Genomic DNA, 20,597 nt, shown 5'->3' with positions numbered 1-20,597 from the left:
GCCTGCATTGCCGCGGACTCTTCTTGCCATGACCTGTGAATTGAGGGCAACTTCTGCGTCTGTCCTTTTTGGAGAGTATGAGTGAACCATGATTTTCTGCCTAGCACAGCAATGTGGAAACTAGCATGGCAAACGAGTGGAGTCAATGGGAAAACTGGAATATCAAGGTGTGCTTACCTGGGCAACACAGTACCCGTGCATCGCACGCTGAACCTGGCCAATTGAAGCTACGTGATGGAATGTATGTTTTTACATGGGCACATTTTAACTGTGCATGTGAAGTTGAATCTGTGCATTTGAAAGTGTGCATGGTGCATGAGGGGGCATGCTGGCATTGGGCACTGAACTTGGGCCTATGAAGCTGCTTTGGGAGGTGATGGTAGAGTATGAGCATATGAGGGCAGATCTTGGTATGTCATTTCTAGATCGAGGCTTTTGCTGCAGAGCCCGGGCATGGAGGCTGATCCTGATCTCTGGAGCCGTTTCTGGTATACAATAGCGGTATCTAGGCATTCAAGACTGAATCTTGACATATGAAGGTGTGCCTGGTATATGATGGATATACATTGTAAAACTCAACCTGGTATATGTTGACTGTGCATATTAAGGTATTTGTGCCAGGAATGCTGAAATATGGCCATGTGGGACATCAGTAAATGTGGGTAGTTAAAAAACCCGATAAGCAGATACTTGTGGACACTCAAAGTTGCCTTGGGTGATCATTCTGGACTTCCTTTCTAGTTGACGTATAAGCCCCACCCCAGCAAGTATTGGTAGCTGGCTGCGCCCATATCCCTCGATACTAGCTGAAGTTGACTGGTGATTTACTGTAAACTCTTTTGGTGCCTTCTGCTTCTTTCCTCGCAGTCCAGCATTGAAGCTGCTTCTCTGAGCGTGCCATCCTGTTGACAAATGTTCTTGTTAAGCGCATGAGAATACCGAAACTAGTACTGACTACGCTTCCTGTTTTTAGGTGACCAGACAGCTGTACGAACCCCTCGTCATGGGACTCATTCATTGGTTTACAAACAATAAAAAGTTTGAAAGCCAGGACACAGTTGCATTGCTGGAAGCTGTTTTGGTAGGTGTTAATTAATCTTATTCTTTATTGCTTTTTGTATTCGCTAAGAGGGAACACCCTCCAGCCTTTCGTTAGCAGGACTTTTGTTTAGTACAGTCTTCATGCTTTGTTAGCTACATGGCTTCTTTTTATGGGTGGCCTTCATCTAAGAAGATGAACTTTTTGTTATCTGGATTTTAGCCACCATTTATTGTGGAAGGCTCTTGAGGCCTGACCGCTGCCAAAACAGATTGTGCTCCGTTTCCTTAAACATTTTGCACAAGCCTAGGGATATTGAGTGCTGCAGTGGTGGTTTGCCGCAGCATGAACACTTAGTAGCATAAGGAGCCCGTGGGAGGCGGTTGCTGGGGGTGGGTGGCTGTTGAAAGGGGGCACAATCAGGGAGTTTCCCACATGGCAAATTCACAATCTGAAATACACTCCCTCCCAAGTTTTTCATTAAGTATTGCTAGGTGTACAAGCTTCAAATATCACAATTTCTGTTGCTGGCAAGTCCGTTTTGGAGCACGTTCACTTCTGCTGCAGGCCTATGCTCCCTATTTCGGCTTCCTTGCTTGCTGGCTGGTTGGGGAGCCACTCATTGCTGATCCCTGGGACCACTGCTGTTCACGTTGTTGGCTTGCAACTTGAAAGATACCCCCCCTGTCCCTCAGTCCTGTGTGGAGGCCATATGATGTCATACAGCACTGTACAGGCATCACAGTATGTCATAGCCATAAACTAATAGTCAAAGCACAGTTACATAAAGGAAGAGTGCCAGACTGTCACTGCATTCAGAAAGACAGACATCTAGCAACTCTCAGCCTACATAGCCTGTTTGTCTCATACCCACCTCTGCCTTTAACATAGTCTAATTAACTCAGCCTGTACCGTTAGCTTATGCTATATTTTCTCTTTAGAGGGCTATGTATCACTACTAATACTAAAGATTTTTTTTTCACTATGTTCAACAGTGCACAACTAAATGTGTATACATTCTAAAACATGCGGCATTAACTCGATTGTTGGAAGTGTATTATGAAAATGATTTGAATGATTGTGAAAAGTGAATATTTTATTGTAATTTGTTAAATTTGTCCTTTAACTCTTGACATGAGTGGAAGATTTGTATTTTTTTTAAACCAGCACACTGATTAAATAAATAACTAAAAGAATGTAAAATAGAGGAGAGCCCTCAACTGCAGGCAGTTGCCCTTGGGGGTTGATAGAGTAATTTATAATAGCCCGTTCACCCTTTAGCTCTGCGACCCACAGAATACGGATGTGTCGCACGAAAAATTCAGCTCAACTGTCACAAAGTGACCAACATAGCAATACTCTCCGCGCCTGCGCACTGTACATTGTCTGGTTAGTATGTCTTTAAACTAGCTTGCTAGCAATTGAACGGTGGCCTAAATTCTGATAACTGTTCACATGCAATGTAATGCTCTTTAATTTTCATGTTTGTTCAGAGTACGGTCTACCGAAGAGCCATTTACCCAACAGCGCTTTGCGGCCTACACTGGCAGTAGGCGCTATACAAATGTCAAGTAACATAACATATGCAGATTTACTGTTAGTAATTTTCCTCCATGTTATGCTCATTATTACAAATAAATCAAATGCGGTCAGAGTGGCTTTCTGTTGATTTGATCAGAGAACACCAGGCATTGTGTTGTTCGTTTATGCATAGCCAATTAGTGTTCACCCATGCATAATTCATGATGTATATGGACACCTTTCAGGTTCCCTACTTGGCGAGGTTTCCTCACGTTCCAGACGTGGGCACATATGGGCACATATGCAAACGTTAGCCCAACTTGGGAAACCTGTTAGTGTAGACCACCACTTTGACACCTCCCCTCGTCTCCTTTCCTTCTCCTACGTTTTCTTCAAAAGACATTTGCCAAGTACATTTGGAAGACATTTTGATTGCTGCAAGACGTTGCTGTGCTGCAAGCAAGCTGTTATTTTGTATTTATCTCCATCTAGTCCTACTGGAGCAAAAGCGGTGATGCGTATATGTTGTTTATGCTTAATGCTTGTTTCTGATAATGGCAGAAACCCATGATTCTGTTTAAATGACCACCTTCCAGTACCTTTGGGTGAAGGGTTGCACCCAGGCCACCATCAGTAACTCTCCTTGCCCTTAGAAGCACCATTCCATGAATGGAACATGAGGTGGGGGCGAGAAGACTTCACGCTTGGGCACTGGACGTCTAAGTTCTCAAAGGGAGGCGAAGGGTCGGAGCGGGATAGGTGCACGTGTTGCCTGTCTCTGTGCAGTGGTATTGCTATGTCTGTGAGGACTTGCCATCTAACACTCTGAGAGAAAATGTTCGTCCACATAATTTGGGCATGTCTGAGTGACGTATGTATTTAAAGTGGTCTTCCAACGTCCCAGACAGGCTCAAAAAATGTGTCTCAGAAACGTACAAATTCCTGAACACATGTACAGAAGACGTCCAGTGGACCCATATGAAGAGATGCGAAAAAACAAACCGAGACACAATTCCCAAGACACACTGGGAATATATATGGGGGGCAAACCTCAAAAATATGTTTGGTGGGATGTGGACAAATAGGGGACTGGAGGCATGTTTGTTGGGGGTGCATGGAAATTCAGCAATTCTGGGCAGATATGAAAGCTCAGATGCACGGGATGTTCAAAGACCTGGGAAAAGTGGAAGAAAGGGTTTGGCTGTGTGGGCTATGGGACCCCCGAAACCACAGAAACAGAACTTTATGGGGCTACTAATTGCGGCATAGCTCGCAATAGCGCAAAAATGGAAACCGAAAACCCCACCGTCTATCTTTGAATGGCTCCAGAGGGTGTGGTCATTTATGGCAAGGGAATGGATCACGTACAAGATCCAGGGAGATGAAAACAAGTTCAAGACTGAATGGGGCTCAACTCCAACATACCTACAAAGCGATTACATGGAACAATGGTGCCCACATAAAATCAGGATCCTTGACTTATTCGGATCATAAATACTTGAGCTCAAACTTTGGCTGCAAAGACAAGTCCCTAATGGAGTGGGCTAGGCGGGGACAGGGGTGTTGTTACTATGTTTTGTTATTGCCGAGTAAATTGAAAATCAATAAAAACATGGTTTAAAAAAAAGTGCATTCCCAGAACCCACATAACAAACAGCAGAAATTAGTAAATCACTCCACTGTATGGTCAACCACATATCCTTTGTTTTCCTACCATAATAAGTATCTGCTTTGGTCCTTGTTAATAGGTTGCGTGGCAATTGGATTATCACAAGTATAGTAAAGTAATGAACAAGTCCTCCCTTTGCATTTGCAGCCTTTACTAGTAAAACATGTCCTCAATTCAGTTGTTGTAATCCGCATGAGGCCCTCAAAAGACTGGCAAATCAAGCTTCACCTGAAAGGGGGGGGCAGATATCTTACTGATTGAATGCCAGTTTGCAGACGTTTGAAGTGCAGGGAGGGAGCTTGCATATTACAGGACTCTGCAGACCTCTGGAGTCCAGGCAGATACTGCAGAGGGCAACAGTAGCCCACTGTCCTTTCTCAGAGCCCAGCAAAGATAAGCATGTTGAAAAGGGCTCTTTTGTATGCTGGCTGGCTGTAGATCTCTATGCCAAATCTAGCGGTTCCCCAGCAATAACCATATTTGAACCCATTAAGTATGTCACAAGGGCTGTAATTATCCTCCCGTGGGCCAGGGAGTTCGGGATCCTTATCCCCAATGCCCATGTGCTAAAGTATAACTGGCAGATCTTAAGATAGTTTCGCTGAACGTCCAGGGCCTAAACTCCCCCATGAAAAGATAGAGCACTCTCACTAACTGTCTGTGCCCCCCCCACCCCAATGGTCACCTGTGATGCTGTGTGTAACCCCCCCCCCCGCCTTAGTTGCCCTCCCCCCGCATCCCTCTCTTCCTAGCCCAATAATGCCCTGTTTTTAATTTTGTATTATATTTGCATGCTGCGGCCGCCCTGCAACATGGGGTGGGTGTTAGGCAGAAACCTGTGCAGTTCCCTTTGGTACCACTGCAAAAGATTTAGGACTACAGGTGATTGGCAGTAAACACAATTGGTAGCAGTCTGTACCACCCAGATTTACCTGGAAGCTGTGGCTGAGCAGTCAGACTTCTCTCAAGATGAGTTGGGCAGTATATAGAGTATACACAATAGGTACAGAGATACAGTAGTACAAGCAAACACTGACCAGAGCTTTCGTGTAAAAGTATGTACTTTTTTATTTAAAGACACACTTGTAAATTACACTAGCACAAAAAGAGGTAAGTAAATTCAACACACAGTCACTATTATATATATACAACCCTGATTACTTATTAGACAAGTCTTAGTGAGAAACGCCACTTATTTTCAGACAGAGGTGAGCGCTTAACCTAAGATGGCACTCTAATAAGTTATATAAAAAGGGGGGAAAAGGCAGAGTTATGAAAGCACACAATTTCAATACTTTTCAAAGAACCACAGTGAGGCAGGTTTAGGCAAAGTCTACTGGAGAGCAAAGAAGTTCAAATGCCAGGCCCACTCTTAGAGAGAGCAAGCGAAATGTGTCCAGGATCACACAGTGGGGTTATGCCAAAGAGTCTTTGTAGGTAGTTCGCAAAAGATTGAGATGAAGTCAGGAAACGTTATTTAACAGGCCCCCAGGCTAACCCAGGTTAGAAAGTCGAGGATTTACTGTCACCCCGAACAATCTGTCGCAAGGGAAGCCAGGCGGGACACAGTACCTGAAAATGGGAAGGACGCTCCAGCGGGGGCAGTTGTTCCTGGCAGCGGGTGCAAGTCGGTGTTTCGTCCAGAGGAAGAGGAGGCCTCGACGTGGAGGAAAGATGAAGGTCGTTGCACTGCCAGGGAAGAAACCAGCCGTGGAGTTTCCCGGTTACAAGGTACTACCCTTTTCTTCGCGGTAGTGGTAAACTGTGGTATTCTGGTTGCCGGGGTGCTTGGCACAGGCAAGGCGGCCACGAGATGGTCCAGGAAGGCGAAAAGACGGGCAAACTGGTTATCCCCACCAGTCAAAGGAAGAAGACTCTCCGGACTGGAGATCTCCTCTGTCGTCGGGAAAAGTGGTGAGACGGTTCAGCAGGGCTCCACCGGTGGTGGTGTTGCAGGTCGGCTCGGCTTCTCCCTCCTCGGATTCTTTAGGTCCTGTGGCGACTTCTGAATTTCCAGTCCCCAAAGCCCTGCTTTTATGCACAAAACCCCCATTCATTCAGCCTAGCTGTCACTCAAACATGCTAAGTGGTGAGCCGAGCGGCTCACCACTTGGGCCAATCACACAAGAGTGCTACTTGAGTTGCTGAGGCAACTCAGTCCAGGGTGCCTAAACCCCCTCCCACACCCCGTGTGGTACCCGGACAGAGTGGCACCACTTTTGGAGGCTTCTGTGGAGAAGCCCGCCAAAAAGTGGAACAAAGGGCTCGACTTGGGTTGGAGTCACAGAAGCGAACACAAACGCCATTTTGGAACCAAGTTTCAGCAAAAAATACCAACCGGTGAATTTATGTTAATTTAATAAACCGGCGGTATGTTCGAGGCTATTTTAAAAAGTGGTAGCCTCGAACAATGGGAAAATCCCATAGGAATATATTTGCGGTCGAATATAAAAAGTAGTATCCACTGCCACCAGCCAAAACTCGGTCGGGGGGGACTGAACAGACCCCGGGGCAATCGAATTGCCCCGACCAGTACGTCCACAATATGATGGTTTGTACTGGTTCTGTTCACAATTTGAGACTAGTAAAGCCAATGGTGACTTTACATGCCCTGGGAGACAGTAGTCAGTTCCAGGGTATGGAGTCTAGGTTTTGAGGGTCGCTACGACACCCCTGGGTTACGGCACGGAGGGTGCTGTGTAACCCACATATCAAAACACATGACGCCCTAAGACCATAAAACACATTAAAAGTCAAAGGAACACCTCAAATCATGTCTAAGAGTGGGAGTAAAAGAGTCTCACTCTTAGCAGGAGAAAAAAATAAACCCCAAAAATCCAGCTAAGCTGCTGGGGGACTCACTAGGTTTGGGAAATTAGCCTTTACAGAGAATTCTCCCTAACAGTGGGTACCATGTATTTGCCCACTGATTTGACTTTCGCATCTGTGTGCTGCTGCCACCCCGCAACATGGGGTAGGCACCATGTATTTGACCATTGCTGGACTTTTGCACCTGTGTGCTGCTGCCACCCTGCAACATGGGGTAGGCACCATGTATTTGACCATTGCTGGACTTTCACATCTGTGTGCTGCTGCCACCCTGCGACATGGGGTAGGCACCATGTATTTGCCCACTGATTTGACTTTCGCATCTGTGTTGCTGCCGCCATTTAACATGCGGTCAGGCTTAATGGATGTGATCACCTTGTACTTCTTTGCGTCCAATGTATTATCTTTGCACGTATTTATACACAAAGGAGAACAGGTACACAACATTTCATCTGATAAACCGCTCATCTGTCTAGCAGAAGATGTTTAGTAATGACCTATAACCATTGGTCCTGAAAAAAATTGACTTGGTGTGCAACAAACTTTCATAAATTTGACCATTTTAATTATCATATTCAAAAAAATATATAAAACACTAATAAAAAAACGTTGTTTAGAACACACAATATGACCCAAGATTAGACCCACATGGTGGGTATAACATCAACCTAATTGGATAAATTCCACCACAAGTAACAACATATAAAATTCAACAGACACATGACAATTACAATACACTATGCATTTGAACAGAGTGTCGATTCACAACAACCATATCCCGACATGTTTCAGTTCTTTATAGCTTCTCAGTGCTAGCGATTTTTATTAATAAAACTGTATCTTGTATGAAGCCCGGCGCGCAAAGGACATCGTTTGTTGTGGATTGAAGGAGCTGTTAGGCTGTGGCTGCGACCCCTCTTCACCCCCCTCACCTGCCCTCTGACAGCCGTTGGAGGATTTGAGGTGCCTGCCTGCGAGGAGAGGGCCGTGCAGGCTCGAGCGCTGTTGCGCTAGTTGGCTCCGCCCCCTACCCGCCCTCTGTGACGACATCAGGAAGTGCAATAAGACCTGCCCCCGGACCCCCTTGCGGCGCTAAGCCCGGCGCGCAAAGGGCATCGTTTGTTGTGGATTGAAGGAGCTGTTAGGCTGTGGCTGCGACCCCTCTTCACCCCCCTCACCTGCCCTCTGACAGCCGTTGGAGGATTTGAGGTGCCTGCCTGCAAGGAGAGGGCCGTGCAGGCTCGAGCGCTGTTGCGCTAGTTGGCTCCGCCCCCTGCCCGCCCTCTGTGACGACATCAGGAAGTGCAATAAGACCTGCCCCCGGACACCCTTGCGGCGCTAAGCCCGGCGCGCAAAGGGCATCGTTTGTTGTGGATTGAAGGAGCTGTTAGGCTGTTTGGCTGCTTGCGGTGGCGGTACAGGTACTGCCTGGCTACCAGCTGCGGGAAGCTACTGAGGTGAGAGATAACGAAGACCCCTTCGAGACAATGAAGTCAATCCCGGTCTCAAAGGGTACGCAAGGAACAGGATTAAGAACACGCCTGCAGGTAAGAGAGAAATTCGCTTCACTCCCAGAAGTAAATGGGAGCCCGGAGCATACCCTGAGAACTACGATGCTAAAACAAAGCCGACTACCATTTGGTACTGATAAAAGGAAAAGCTTATCAGTGGGAGACAATCAATCAAATATGGAAAAATCACTCTCACAGTTAGCGGAAAAAGGTGATAAGCTGTGGTTGGCACCTAATTCTCCAGAACTACCCATGGCATGTACCATTCCCACGGAAAGAGAAATCATAAAAATGCTTTCCCCATCAACATTTCCAGGCCAGGTAGAGGCGCTATGTGAGGGGATTTGTGAGAGGAAAGTAGCTGGACAAAGCATTCTAGAATCCAATGAAGTAGCTGAAATAGCAATTGAGGATATTTGCGAGGAGAAAGTAGCTCCACCTGATGAAGTGCCAGCAGGTAAGGTCTCTATCTCCACACAGGAAAAGGAAACAACGAAGTCAAACCTATTGTCAACTAATCCACTTGAAGACATGGTAGGTAATCAGAAGACGCTACAAACAGAGGATGAGGCCCTCGGAACAGTTCCTAAAGATGGGATAGGGGTGGACCTCAGTGAATCAATAATTCAAGAAACTCTGGACATGAGTCTGGAAAACCCTACAAGGCCATCAACGGCAAAATTTAGCTCTGGCGTGACTAGTATTGTAAATAGCCAGCAAACAGTAGAAACATCATGGGATCAAGTTGACAAATGGGATGTGCTGGATTTGGGACATATCGAAGACGCTCTGCAGGACTCGATCAATCAGAATAAAAATACTGACCTCAGAAGGCCATCAATGATAGTGCAAGACCCTATAGACATTTTTCAACCATATAGGGAAGAAAGGATTAGTCCCACATTGAGGAAATACATCATAGCAGCTAGCCCCACAAAGGAGAAGGGGAATCGATCTGCAAATCCCCCAAATGAAGTAAAAAAAGGAGTTCCTACAGATGACTACGACACAGGATCCATTAATTTCCGCCTGGGAGGGCGGAGGCCGTTAGAAAGATTGAATAACAACAGTGCAGCAGACACTGCACCGGCAAGCTTGAGTAATCTATGCCTGGCAGATAAAATTATGCAAGACATCACTACACTGACGGATAAAATAGGAAGAGAAACAAGGAGTTTCTGCTTGATCAATGAAAAAATGGCTGCCTTGGATAAAGAACAGCTTGAGAATACCGCCATACCTCCTTTTGGCCATCGGGAAAATATGACAGCCCTGAAAGGAACTCATTTGCCACTTTGGGACGGGAGAAATAAAACTTTGCCAGTGGTTAGGGTGAATGAAGGTATGGAAAATGCAGAAGTAAGGAAGGATCACACGGGAAGCAATCTAGCCAGCCGTTTAAACTTGGAAGAGGAACACAGGCCTACAGGAGACATATGGAATAAACAAATTCTAAGGATAATAACTGAGGCCTGTAAAACTGCAAGAGAAAAAGACTTGAACCGTATTGAAAAAGTGGTTATGTCCTCGCTAACTATAACATTAGCCCCTTTTCTTAAGCTCTATGAGGCAATTAAAGATTCTGTTCAAGAGGTAACCATCAGCAACACTCAAATAAAAGAGAATCATGTTAATATGACCTCGGCCCTGCAGAGCTTAAATGAAAGAACAAACAAAGAAGCTGAACTAACTCAAATTTGGCAATCTCGCCTTAGTGATCTAGCTAGGCGAGATGCGACTGATAAATCTGTATTAATGGAAGCGGTCCTAGAAGACTGTAAATGGATGAGAAGCACCCACAAACACAACCACCAAAGGAATAAGGAGGATTGTACTGATACAAAACTTAAAGAAGGCAAGGGACCAATGAAATTGAAAAAGGATGCAACTAACCGCCCGAATCAAAAGGAGCAACATCAAGAGGAGGTGATCTTGATCCCGTCCGGGATAAAGGAGACTAACAAGCTGACCTCTGCAAATTTAGAACAATCTTCTTTTGCAATATTTGCAGGGGCGACGCCGAAGGATCCGATCCACCGAAATGGTAAGGAGATTACAAGTGCATTGAATGAAAAAGGGAAAAAAAACAAAAATGAATCCCTTAAACGTAAAGTAAATGGTTCAAGAGCCTTTTTGAGAAACCTAAGAACTCCACCAAGAAGAGAGAACACACATTGTGCCAAGAAATCTAGAAGAGAGATGAGTATGAGTGGACATATAGAGACCGAGGGACTAAAATATCAAGAAAAGGTGTTAAGGGAAGAAAGCAGGGAGGATCCAGAACAGCAAGCAAATTTAAGTGATCTTATCGAGCTGATGGAATCCGATAGTGAGAAGGAAGACTGGGATAGCATAAGTATCTCGGATTGGCAAACTTTAGACAATTGGGAAACAGTAGACGTAACCCAAAAATCTAAGGAAGATCTGAAGCCAAAGCCCCACAAGAAAAATGCCCAAGAAAACATCAGGGAAAAAGAAAGAAGACCAGGCACAAATGAAATTGAATTGGATTCTGACCAGGAATCTATTAGATTTAAGACATTGGAACAAAAAAGAAAAGAAATGGTGAATGAGGGGAGGATAAAAAAAAAATCCAGGGCAACCCTTGTCTTAAAGAATCAACTGATAAGGGAAAAAAAAAGGACATTGAAGTCAAGAAAAGGAAAGAGCTACCGCTAAGATCACCCCCAAGAAATCCATTTTACTCAAAGGATATTATCTAAAATTAGAAACAGCTGCAAATGGACCAAGAAGGGTGATCTTAAATAGAAGATACGTGGTGGAGCTCTGCAAGCAAGCCCTGTCACCAAGGACGATATCAACGGAAGATATAAAAATAGTGGAATTCCCAAAGGAACAAAGGCTAGACCAAGTTATCTTGCACTTGTCATCTAAAAATACAAAGCAGAAACTCTTGGATGTGTCAGACACTTTAAGAAAAAGAGGGTTCCTACTGGAGGACTTGGGCGAGGAATCTAGACAATTAAAAGAAAAAGCCCATACAGAACAAAGAAAGGAGACAAAGAAGGAAATCTCAGTAAAAACTAGATCAATAATTCCGGGGGAGAATTTGAAGAAAAACAATGAAAAAAGTAAAAAAGAGAAAGAGTCTCAGAAGGAAGAGTCTTTATCAACTAAAATGAGTAAGGAGATATTGAAAACCCTGAGGTTCACAGTGGATAACTCGGAAAACTTAAGGAGGGATAAGAACAAACCCACTAAAGTAGACAATCGGGGAAAGGAATGGGCCTGGATGGCAAATGCTTTAAATTCCAAGAAGAAACAATAGAGTACGGAGAATGAGCAGAACCGGATCCTTTGTGCATCGTGGAACACAAGAGGTTTCAAACATCTGCTCTCTAGTAAATGCGATTTCCTGACCCAATATGATTTTATCTCAATACAAGAATCATGGCTACTTAAACCCTCTATATGCGAGGGCTATGAGGTCTCCACAAACGCGGCTAGGAAGGGGCCAAAGGGAAGACCGTTTGGAGGCCTCATGATACTTAAGAAACTGGAATGTCCACTAAAAGTAATGGAACATCTGACACCAAACCCCTATGTGCAAATCCTGAAAGTAACATCTGAAGTGGAATGCCCAAAAATCCCGAAACAAATGGTCCTGATTAATGTCTACTGGAGCGAGAATATGCAGGGCCAGACGAACTTTCTAAAGTCAATCATGGAGGTAATTGATCAGTCCATGATGGAGGGGAATGGCCAGCTGATAATATTAAATGGCGATCTAAATATCAAAATCCTGGATAAAGATGGTAAGATCAAAGCTACTGAACATCTGCTAGGAAAGGAAAAAGTATGGATGCAAGAAATGAGAATCCGTGAGATGAAGATGTTAAATGGCCAGACTAAGGGAGATCTCCAAGGGGCCAATACTTGGCACAGTGGGAAATCAGGTGCTTGCTTAGATTATTGCTTTGTCGGAGGAAACACGTTGGAGCGGATACTTTCATTCACAATAACAAAACAAACGAGTAGTGATCACTGCCTGTTAGCAACTGAACTCGTCTGGGAAATAAGAACTAATAGAGGAACCGAAAGAACAATGGAAACTGAGGCTACAGGGGGAAGAAACCGTTTGAGAATTAAAAATTGGGCAATCCCGAATCTAGTACTAGGATACAAAAAAGCGATAAACAACAATGAGGAGCTAGTTGACTACAAATGGCTGTTGGAAGCCCATGAGATTAAGTATGATCCAACTAAAAAAAAGAACATTAAAAAAAACATGCGTATGATGAAGAACTTTGAGACTCATAAAAAAGAAAAACGGCCCAGAAAGATTCGAACTCCTGAGAAAATGTCAACAAACATATAAAAACTGGCTGAGACAAACTCGATATCTAAGACTGCAGAGAGATGCCGAAAAAATGATAGCAGCCATATCGACAAACAACGCTAGAAGTACTTGGGACTTACTTAACGACAGAGAGCACAATCAATCTGCCGTAGGTATCAATCAAGTCTCGGAAGACAAATGGTTCGAACACTACACTGCTCTTTATGAAGTCGAAAGTGGGGGAAAAACAATAAAAGAGATCTCGGACTCAACTCCCTGGGCCTTTAACTTTGACAAGGATGATATCCGAATCCTGATAAAAAAACTTAGTACCTCAAGAGCAGCTGGCCCAGACAGCATTTCCAACAAATTACTAAAAGAAAACTGTGAGACCTGGACGGATCTAATATATATACTATTTCAACAAATCATGAAAACCAAACAAATACCAGCTACATGGACGGAGGCTTATATAGTACCGATATATAAGAAGGGATATCGTGAAAACCCTAGGAACTATAGGCCCATAGCGCTCCTAGACTCAATTGGCAAGCTATTTGCATCACTGCTACTGAGAGATCTAAAAAAATGGGCCTCTCAGGCGAAAATCCTAGATGAAAGACAGACAGCCTTTGTAAGTGGAGTTGGCACCGCCTTGAATCTATTTTTGATCAACTTGTTGAAGGCAAAGACACTAGCCGGGAAAAAAAAGCTCTATCTTGCATTTATTGACCTCGAACAAGCCTTCGATGGAATCAATAGAGAGCTCTTGTGGTCAAAGATGAGAAATTGGGGATGCCCAAAGGATCTACTTGAAGCTATTAAAACATTATACACTGATACCTCAATTAAAGTCCAAATTACAAGTAATGGGGGACTCTCGAGGAGGAATAGAACCTTTAGAGGAATCAAGCAGGGCTGTGCAGTAGCCCCATTCCTCTTTGTCCTATACATGGCTGATATGAACATAGCTCAGGAAAAGATTTGTGCATTTCCGCCGAAAATAAATGGAAAAGAAATACCTTGGATGCTGTACGCTGATGATGCGGTATTCATCGATCAAACACCAATAGGCCTACAACGACGGATTGAGTCCTTTAACAACTACTTAAAAGAAAATAGCATGAAGATGAACATCAAAAAATCCATGATCTTAACAATGAAATCTAGTCGGGGCAGGAGACAGTCCGCAAAAACTATACGATGGTCATTAGAAAACCAGAATTTGGAAGAAGTAGAAATGACACTCTACCTGGGGATAATGATAAACAAAAACTGCAACGAACAGGCGCACTACTCTCTGATCCGGGAAAAACTAGTGGCTCTGACAAATCAAGGGATTTGCTTACATCGCAGATATGGGAAGTTTTCTTTAACTCCAATTGTAACTTTCTACAAGCAAAAAGTGGTGGCGGTCATCACTTATGGCACGGAAGCACTCTTAGCCCTTAGATGGGAGGTTTGGAATCTCTGTGAAGCGTATTTTTGGCGTAAAATTTTGCGCCTACCAACCTCATTACCAGTGGAGCTCATTAGAACTGAGCTCAGACTCCAATCAATAAACTCTGTCGTACTTTGGAAAACCCTATCATTGTATAGAAAGTGCATTCTGGATATACCACCAAAACCATTTCAAATTCTAGATCAGACGAACATCCTGAATGAATATAAAATGCTTAATCATTGGAAAAGCAGATGTAAGGCTCAGTTAGAGCAAGTAAATCTTGAGGAGGATACCCTAAAGAATAACCCGGACAAAGCAAAAAGAGTTATTCAGGAAAAAGATTGGGAGGAAACCCAGGAACAAAGACTGAGAAGAAATCTATGTTATAACGTCATCTGGGAAAAAAAAGGCTTGAACATTTTACCGCCATATCTGTTGAAATTTCCAACTGAGCATTACCGGGACTTGCTGCTGCGTTGCAGACTCAACATTTGGAATAGCAGAGAAGTGAAATGGAAAAGAAGACAAATTGACAGAACAGCTGCATATTGTCGGTTCTGTAAACGGAAGGACCAACTGGAAACGATAAGACATGTTATGTTAATTTGCCCAGCTTTAAAATGCAAAAGAGAGATCTATATGGAAAGCTACATAAGGAATATCACAGAGGAGACGGAAGAAAACTATTGGGAAAGAATCCTCACTGTGGAAAAAATTGGCAAAACTCTCGATGCATTGAAATTTGTTGAAATGTTGAACTTGAATCAGGAGGTGTAAGGATCTGATCTTTAAGAGAACGTTACGAGTAGTCCTAGATACTTAAGTATCGAATTACCTTGATTGCCCAAATCTTGAATTAATGGAGCAGTGGATCATAAGATAACGGAGAGACTAGGACAATGATTGGACAATTATTGCCTGATGACAATTGGAACTAAGGAAGTTTTAACAAAGGAACAATGTTTTTACTAAAGAAATAAGGATGTAATGTTTAAGGTTTAACTATACTTAACCAATAAAACAAAAAAATAAATAAATAACCAAGGCAGATTTTTGGGAGTTAATATCAGATGTGGAGGGCGGGATTTATCAATCTTCTCGCTATATGGTCCTAATCAACAGCAGGAACAGTTTGATGCTACAATCCTCCCATGGATAACCCAGACAGGTGAACTCCTGGAAGGGACTGGAATGTGATGTTAAATTCTGGTGTAGATAGATCTCGATCCAATGACCCACGAGAACCACGGTTCCTCCAATGCTATGTCAGATCTGTATTTGAAAAATATATGGAGGCACTTTCACCCGAAGATAAGAGATTATCCATATTTCTCACACGTTCACCCTCATTTGAGACTACATTACTTTCTTTCCACATGCTCATTGCTATCATCTGTTTGAAATCCCTCAATGGATATCTCCACAGTCCAGGATCATTCCCCTATCGCAATGCAATTGGGATTGGTCAACCAACAAGCCTGTAAGCCCTTTGATTGGCGTACCAACAATGGCCTACTTAGACACCCGTTATACTGGTCCTTAATCTCAACAAGGATTACCCTTTTTTTTTAAGAGAACATGGTTGCTGAAACATCAATAAAAACAATATGGGAGGCCTTCAAACCCACAATTAGGGGAGAGTTTATTAGTCCGGCTTCAGCAAGAAAATAAATATTGACAGCTGAACAAGGAGAGGTCTAGAAACGGGTACATTGCTATCCCAATAAAAACATCATGGCTCGCAGAAACTGTATGGATGTTGTAGGGCAGACCACCAGACAACCAGAGAAATGAAAACAATCCTGTGAGGAAAAAGGTTCGGTGCACCTCTTGCAAGGATAACGTTTTATTTCTCACACAGAAGAGAAAAGGTACATGTCATTAGGGACGTTCAAACAAGACTTCCACAGAGCGCACTGGTTTGATCAAGGCAAACACACTATGAACAAGTTTGAAATCACACATGACGCACACGATATAAGGTACTCATTGGCCAACCCCTATGTACATACCACTCGTTCCGTTTGGGATGCCGGATGATTGGTTATGGTTTCTTGGTGCCAATCCCCTTTTATGTGGTCTTCGGCCTTGCCACCTTCGATCGTAGAGACATGATTGGTGGCTTGCTTAAGAATGTTTCCTTCCCCCATGGACACATCACATGATGTGCACTTGGTAATTAGGCATGAGCTCAGTGGATACTCTTGAGGGTTAAATTGGCCCTCTGAAAGAAGAGCAGCTTCTCTGTATCCCAGACACATAGGTGCCCCGCCATTCATCCCTGGCACTGACCTAGATTTGTTGGCCTCATCCCATGCACCTCGCAGTAAATACTCAAGGCATCTGGCTCAGTGCTTCTCCCCCCACACACCCCCTCCCTGAACCTTCACCTGGGCTTCTCCAGGTCCACATTAATGGGTTTGGTTATGAGGGATTTAGGAGCTATATTTGTGGGCATCTGGCAGTTTAAATAGTGACCATTATCTTGGGGGGTGCTGGTGCCCTAAATCTGGGATGGGCTGTTTTGGCAGCTGATGACTTCTGCCCTGACTCCCTGAAGATCGTCCTTCAGTGACAGGCACAGCACTGCCCAAGCTTGGCTATTCACTATCCTTTCTGATGGCAGAGGACTGCAATGTGAAACAATGGATAGTTTTATTTACAACCATTTATGACCATCCCTGAGTCATGGCAAGGCGCAATAGTCATCCCAATCTACAAAAAAGGCGATCGGGCAGATCTGACAAGCTATCACCCAATCTCACTTCTAGATGCAGACAGTAAAATCTTTGCAGGTATCATCTTGATGGAATTGGAATCATGGGAGGAAAAGGAGGGCATTTTATCTAAACATCAAACAGGATTTAGACCGGGCCTGTCAACCTCATTGAATGGTCTAATTGAAAGCTCAACATCCGGTTGATAATTTTTGAAAGGGGGGCCCTCCTTTGTTCAGAGCACGGATTGCCCTGTCACAGGCCTTTAATACCATAAATGGAGTACGCCTGGGGCAGAAACTCAGACAATGGGGCCTCCTGCCTCAGCTATTGAGCATCATAGTTGAGCTTCACAATCGATCCCACCTAAGAGTAAGGTTGAACATGCAGGGGGACCTTTCGGCACCTATCTCCACTGGTAGATGGGTTAGGCAGGGCTGCATTGTGGCCCCCTACCTCTTTAATCTCTATACGGCAGACCTGGCAAATCATTTAAGGCACCGTGGCTTAGTGAGTCCAAAGATTGGCACAGAAAAAGTAAGCTGGATCCCCTATGCGGACGATCTCATTCTATTAGACCACACTCCTGCTGGCCTCCAGGACTTATTGAAAGCTTTAGAGGATTATGCTCAGTTCAATTATCTAAAGATCAACCCATCAAAATCCAGAATTGTCGCATTTAAAAAAGCTCAGACTAAAGTGGGCCCACATAAATGCTAATTAGCGGGGATCAACATTCCTATAATAAAGGAAGTCACTTATTTATGCTTCAATATTAGATCTTGTCCGTCCTCACATCAAGTAATGGGAATTTTAGAGGACAAGATAGTACAACTTGGTTGCCAGAGGAAAAAGATCAACCAAGTTAATTGTAAATTCACGCAGGAACCCGAGATCACATTTATTACTGGTAAGGTAATCCCTTATTAACTTACAGTGTCGAAATATATCCAGCTATAAAACGAATGAATTGGGGGGCTTGAGGGCATACTCTGCAAAAATCTGCCAACTCTATCCCAATGCCTCCCTTTGGCAAGTCTTCGATATGAACTAGGCCTCCAGTCACTGAGATATCACGCTAAATGGAGGGTACTATCCATATACAGGCAGATAATTGTCCCTAAAGAGAAGACACTATATGTGGGCATAAAAGCAATGTTTGAGGATAATACAAATCAATTTCTAAGGGAACTAAGAAAGTATGTGTTATTAATACTTTCTAACAGTGATTGTCTTGAGAAGGATCTGAGGAATAACCCAATGTATGTAAAAGGGCATGTGAAGAAATCTGACTAGATTCAAACAATAGCAGAAATGCGAAGCACCAAGCTCCATCAGTCACTATCGCCTTTTGACAAACCAATAGGTTTCCGGGCAAGATATCTAAAACGTTTTCCTAATCCCAGATATAAATCAGATTTTCTCAGATTCCACCTGAACCTATTGCTGATAAGGGAGATTATTTTTTTTAATCAGATATAAGGAACATTATGAGGACAATCTGTGTCCCATGTGTGGCAAAACCATCCCACAACCTTGAGACACATATTGTTGGCTTGTGATGGCACAAGAGAAATGAGAACAAAGGCATTCGCAAGATTTGTGGACAATGAAGGGTGGACAGACATGCCATCATTTTGGGAAGATTAAGCTTGGGTCACAAATCGCGGTTAACATGGAAGGTCATAAAGTTACTGCGATGAGTGAACGTAATGGGAACTGGTTGGAAGGTCACATATCGTTGAGTGCCCCTGTCTCGTGTACACCGAAAAGAGTTCTCTTTTTTCGGTGTTTACATGTCTTTTTATACAGTGTTTTTATTTTACAAAAGTGTAATTTCTTTTGTTTTTAACTTGTTTGAATTTCTCTTTTTTCGTGGATACTTGTTTTTAGATTTTGTATTTCCTTCTTGTTTTTGTTTAGTAAATGTTTGTAATAAACCAGATACTAATCATTTAAAAAAAAAAAGATAGTTTTATTTACTCAGGTTGGGGGACTTCTCGTCTGAGGTACGGGCTGGGAACAGAGATGGGAAAGTGTATTTGTGCTGGGTGCCAAAATACGCTATTGCTAGTACTCTGGCCTGGGCCTTCCTAGGCCTCAATCTTAATATGGCGGTATTTCAGTGCTTTCTACTGCAGGATGGAGCTGGCTATTAGATGGTTTTATTAATCTTGCTTCCTGCTATGTCCCCTCGCCCCACAGGTACACCCCTTCCCCATGGTCGTCTAGAACACATACCCCACTGCATCCTGCCCTCGTGCCCTACCCATATGTTGCCTATAGTTCACCCCCTTCTCCGTTCCACCATCCTTCTTGGTGTCTTTATACCCTGTGAGACAGGCATGGTGTCAAGATATGACACATACAACTGTTTAAGTTTGAAACTATAAACTTCTTTATTTAAAATCAGGATGGTGCAAGGTCTAGCTTGTCTTATCGCTCTAACGTGGGATTTCCCTCAATTGATGCAACTAAGAAAAGACCAAGTCCGTAAATCCAAAACAAAATCTGTCTGTGTCAAAACACATGCTTGTCTTCGCATCGAACTAAACATTGTGTAGGGACTTCCTTGCTTAACAAAAATAGTGTTCAAAAGTAAAATACAAAAACAAAGTTCTGCTGGAGCGCTTCTTTGGCTCCCTTACCCAAGCTCAAAGCATATAAATCACGAAGTTCCGAGAAGTTTCTCAGGGTTTCCTTCCCCAAGCTTTAAAGCACCGTAATTGAGAAAGGGTCAACAACTGTTCTCCAGTATTCAACAGGGCTCTGGGTTCTTCTTCATAAAGGTCAAAGTCTCTTGTCACGTTATTCAACAGTCTTGCTATACTTGACAAGAGCGCTGGGTTCCCTTTCCCAAAGCTCAAAGTACTTTGAATAGTTCACAATATTCAACAGCTTATTTCTTGTTCTTTGATTACTCTCATTGTTAGTTAGGGCCTTCTGGTCACGGCGCAGTTGATAGACTGCATGGTAGACCCATTACAGGTCTCGTAACCATATGCCCTTAGCTTCCTACACTCTCTTCGTTAGGTTTTGCTCACACTTCATTTTGCTCACACTTCATTTTGCTCCCCTTTTCTATTGCACGTTATTCATCCTTGATACTTGCAAGAGTTTGCCCATTGTTCAAAGACCTTCCAACACTTGTCTTATCTTGTACGCGGTCACTCTGATAAAATGTTTTATAAACTTTAGTTTTGCTTCGTTCCGTAGCATCATTCAGTTCATTGTTCACTTATACACTCGATTGTCCTCTTGTTAAGCTTCTCACCTTCGTTCAGAGACTTTCGAAAACGTGCCGACTGCACGCAACCACTCCGTTACACTGTACCCAGTCACTTCCTTTCACTCGTGCACCGGTGAAACTCACCAGTCACCTTGTGGGATCATGTTGCTTTTTCGCTCCCTCGATTTCTACCCATAGGCACTTCTGGGTCTCTTCTCCACCCATGGGAATGAGCACTCTGAAGCCACCAGTAAGTGACTGCCTGTACGCTCGGCTTCCTCTTACTACTGCTGCCGTCTCTTCGGAGACTCATTTCTCTTGCCACGCTCCCGCAGACA

At 43.6% G+C, this 20,597-nt stretch overlaps 1 protein-coding gene across 1 annotated transcript in view; it reads left to right on the top strand.

Moving 5' to 3' along the window:
* The window catches only part of PRKDC (protein kinase, DNA-activated, catalytic subunit), a 3,362,625-nt gene that overhangs the window by 744,629 nt on the left and 2,597,399 nt on the right, over nucleotides 1-20,597 (top strand). The window contains exon 26 of the mRNA XM_069621025.1: nucleotides 974-1,081. Within this exon, the coding sequence (XP_069477126.1) occupies nucleotides 974-1,081 (108 nt within the window). The remainder of the gene's footprint in view (nucleotides 1-973; nucleotides 1,082-20,597) is intronic.

This window comes from Ambystoma mexicanum, chromosome 5q (genome assembly GCF_040938575.1).
Source record: "Ambystoma mexicanum isolate Mex_15411 chromosome 5q, UKY_AmexF1_1, whole genome shotgun sequence".
NCBI classification, from domain to species: Eukaryota; Metazoa; Chordata; class Amphibia; order Caudata; family Ambystomatidae; genus Ambystoma; species Ambystoma mexicanum.
Note: the sequence above shows the minus strand (reverse complement) of the source record. Positions and strands in the feature narration are given on the sequence as shown.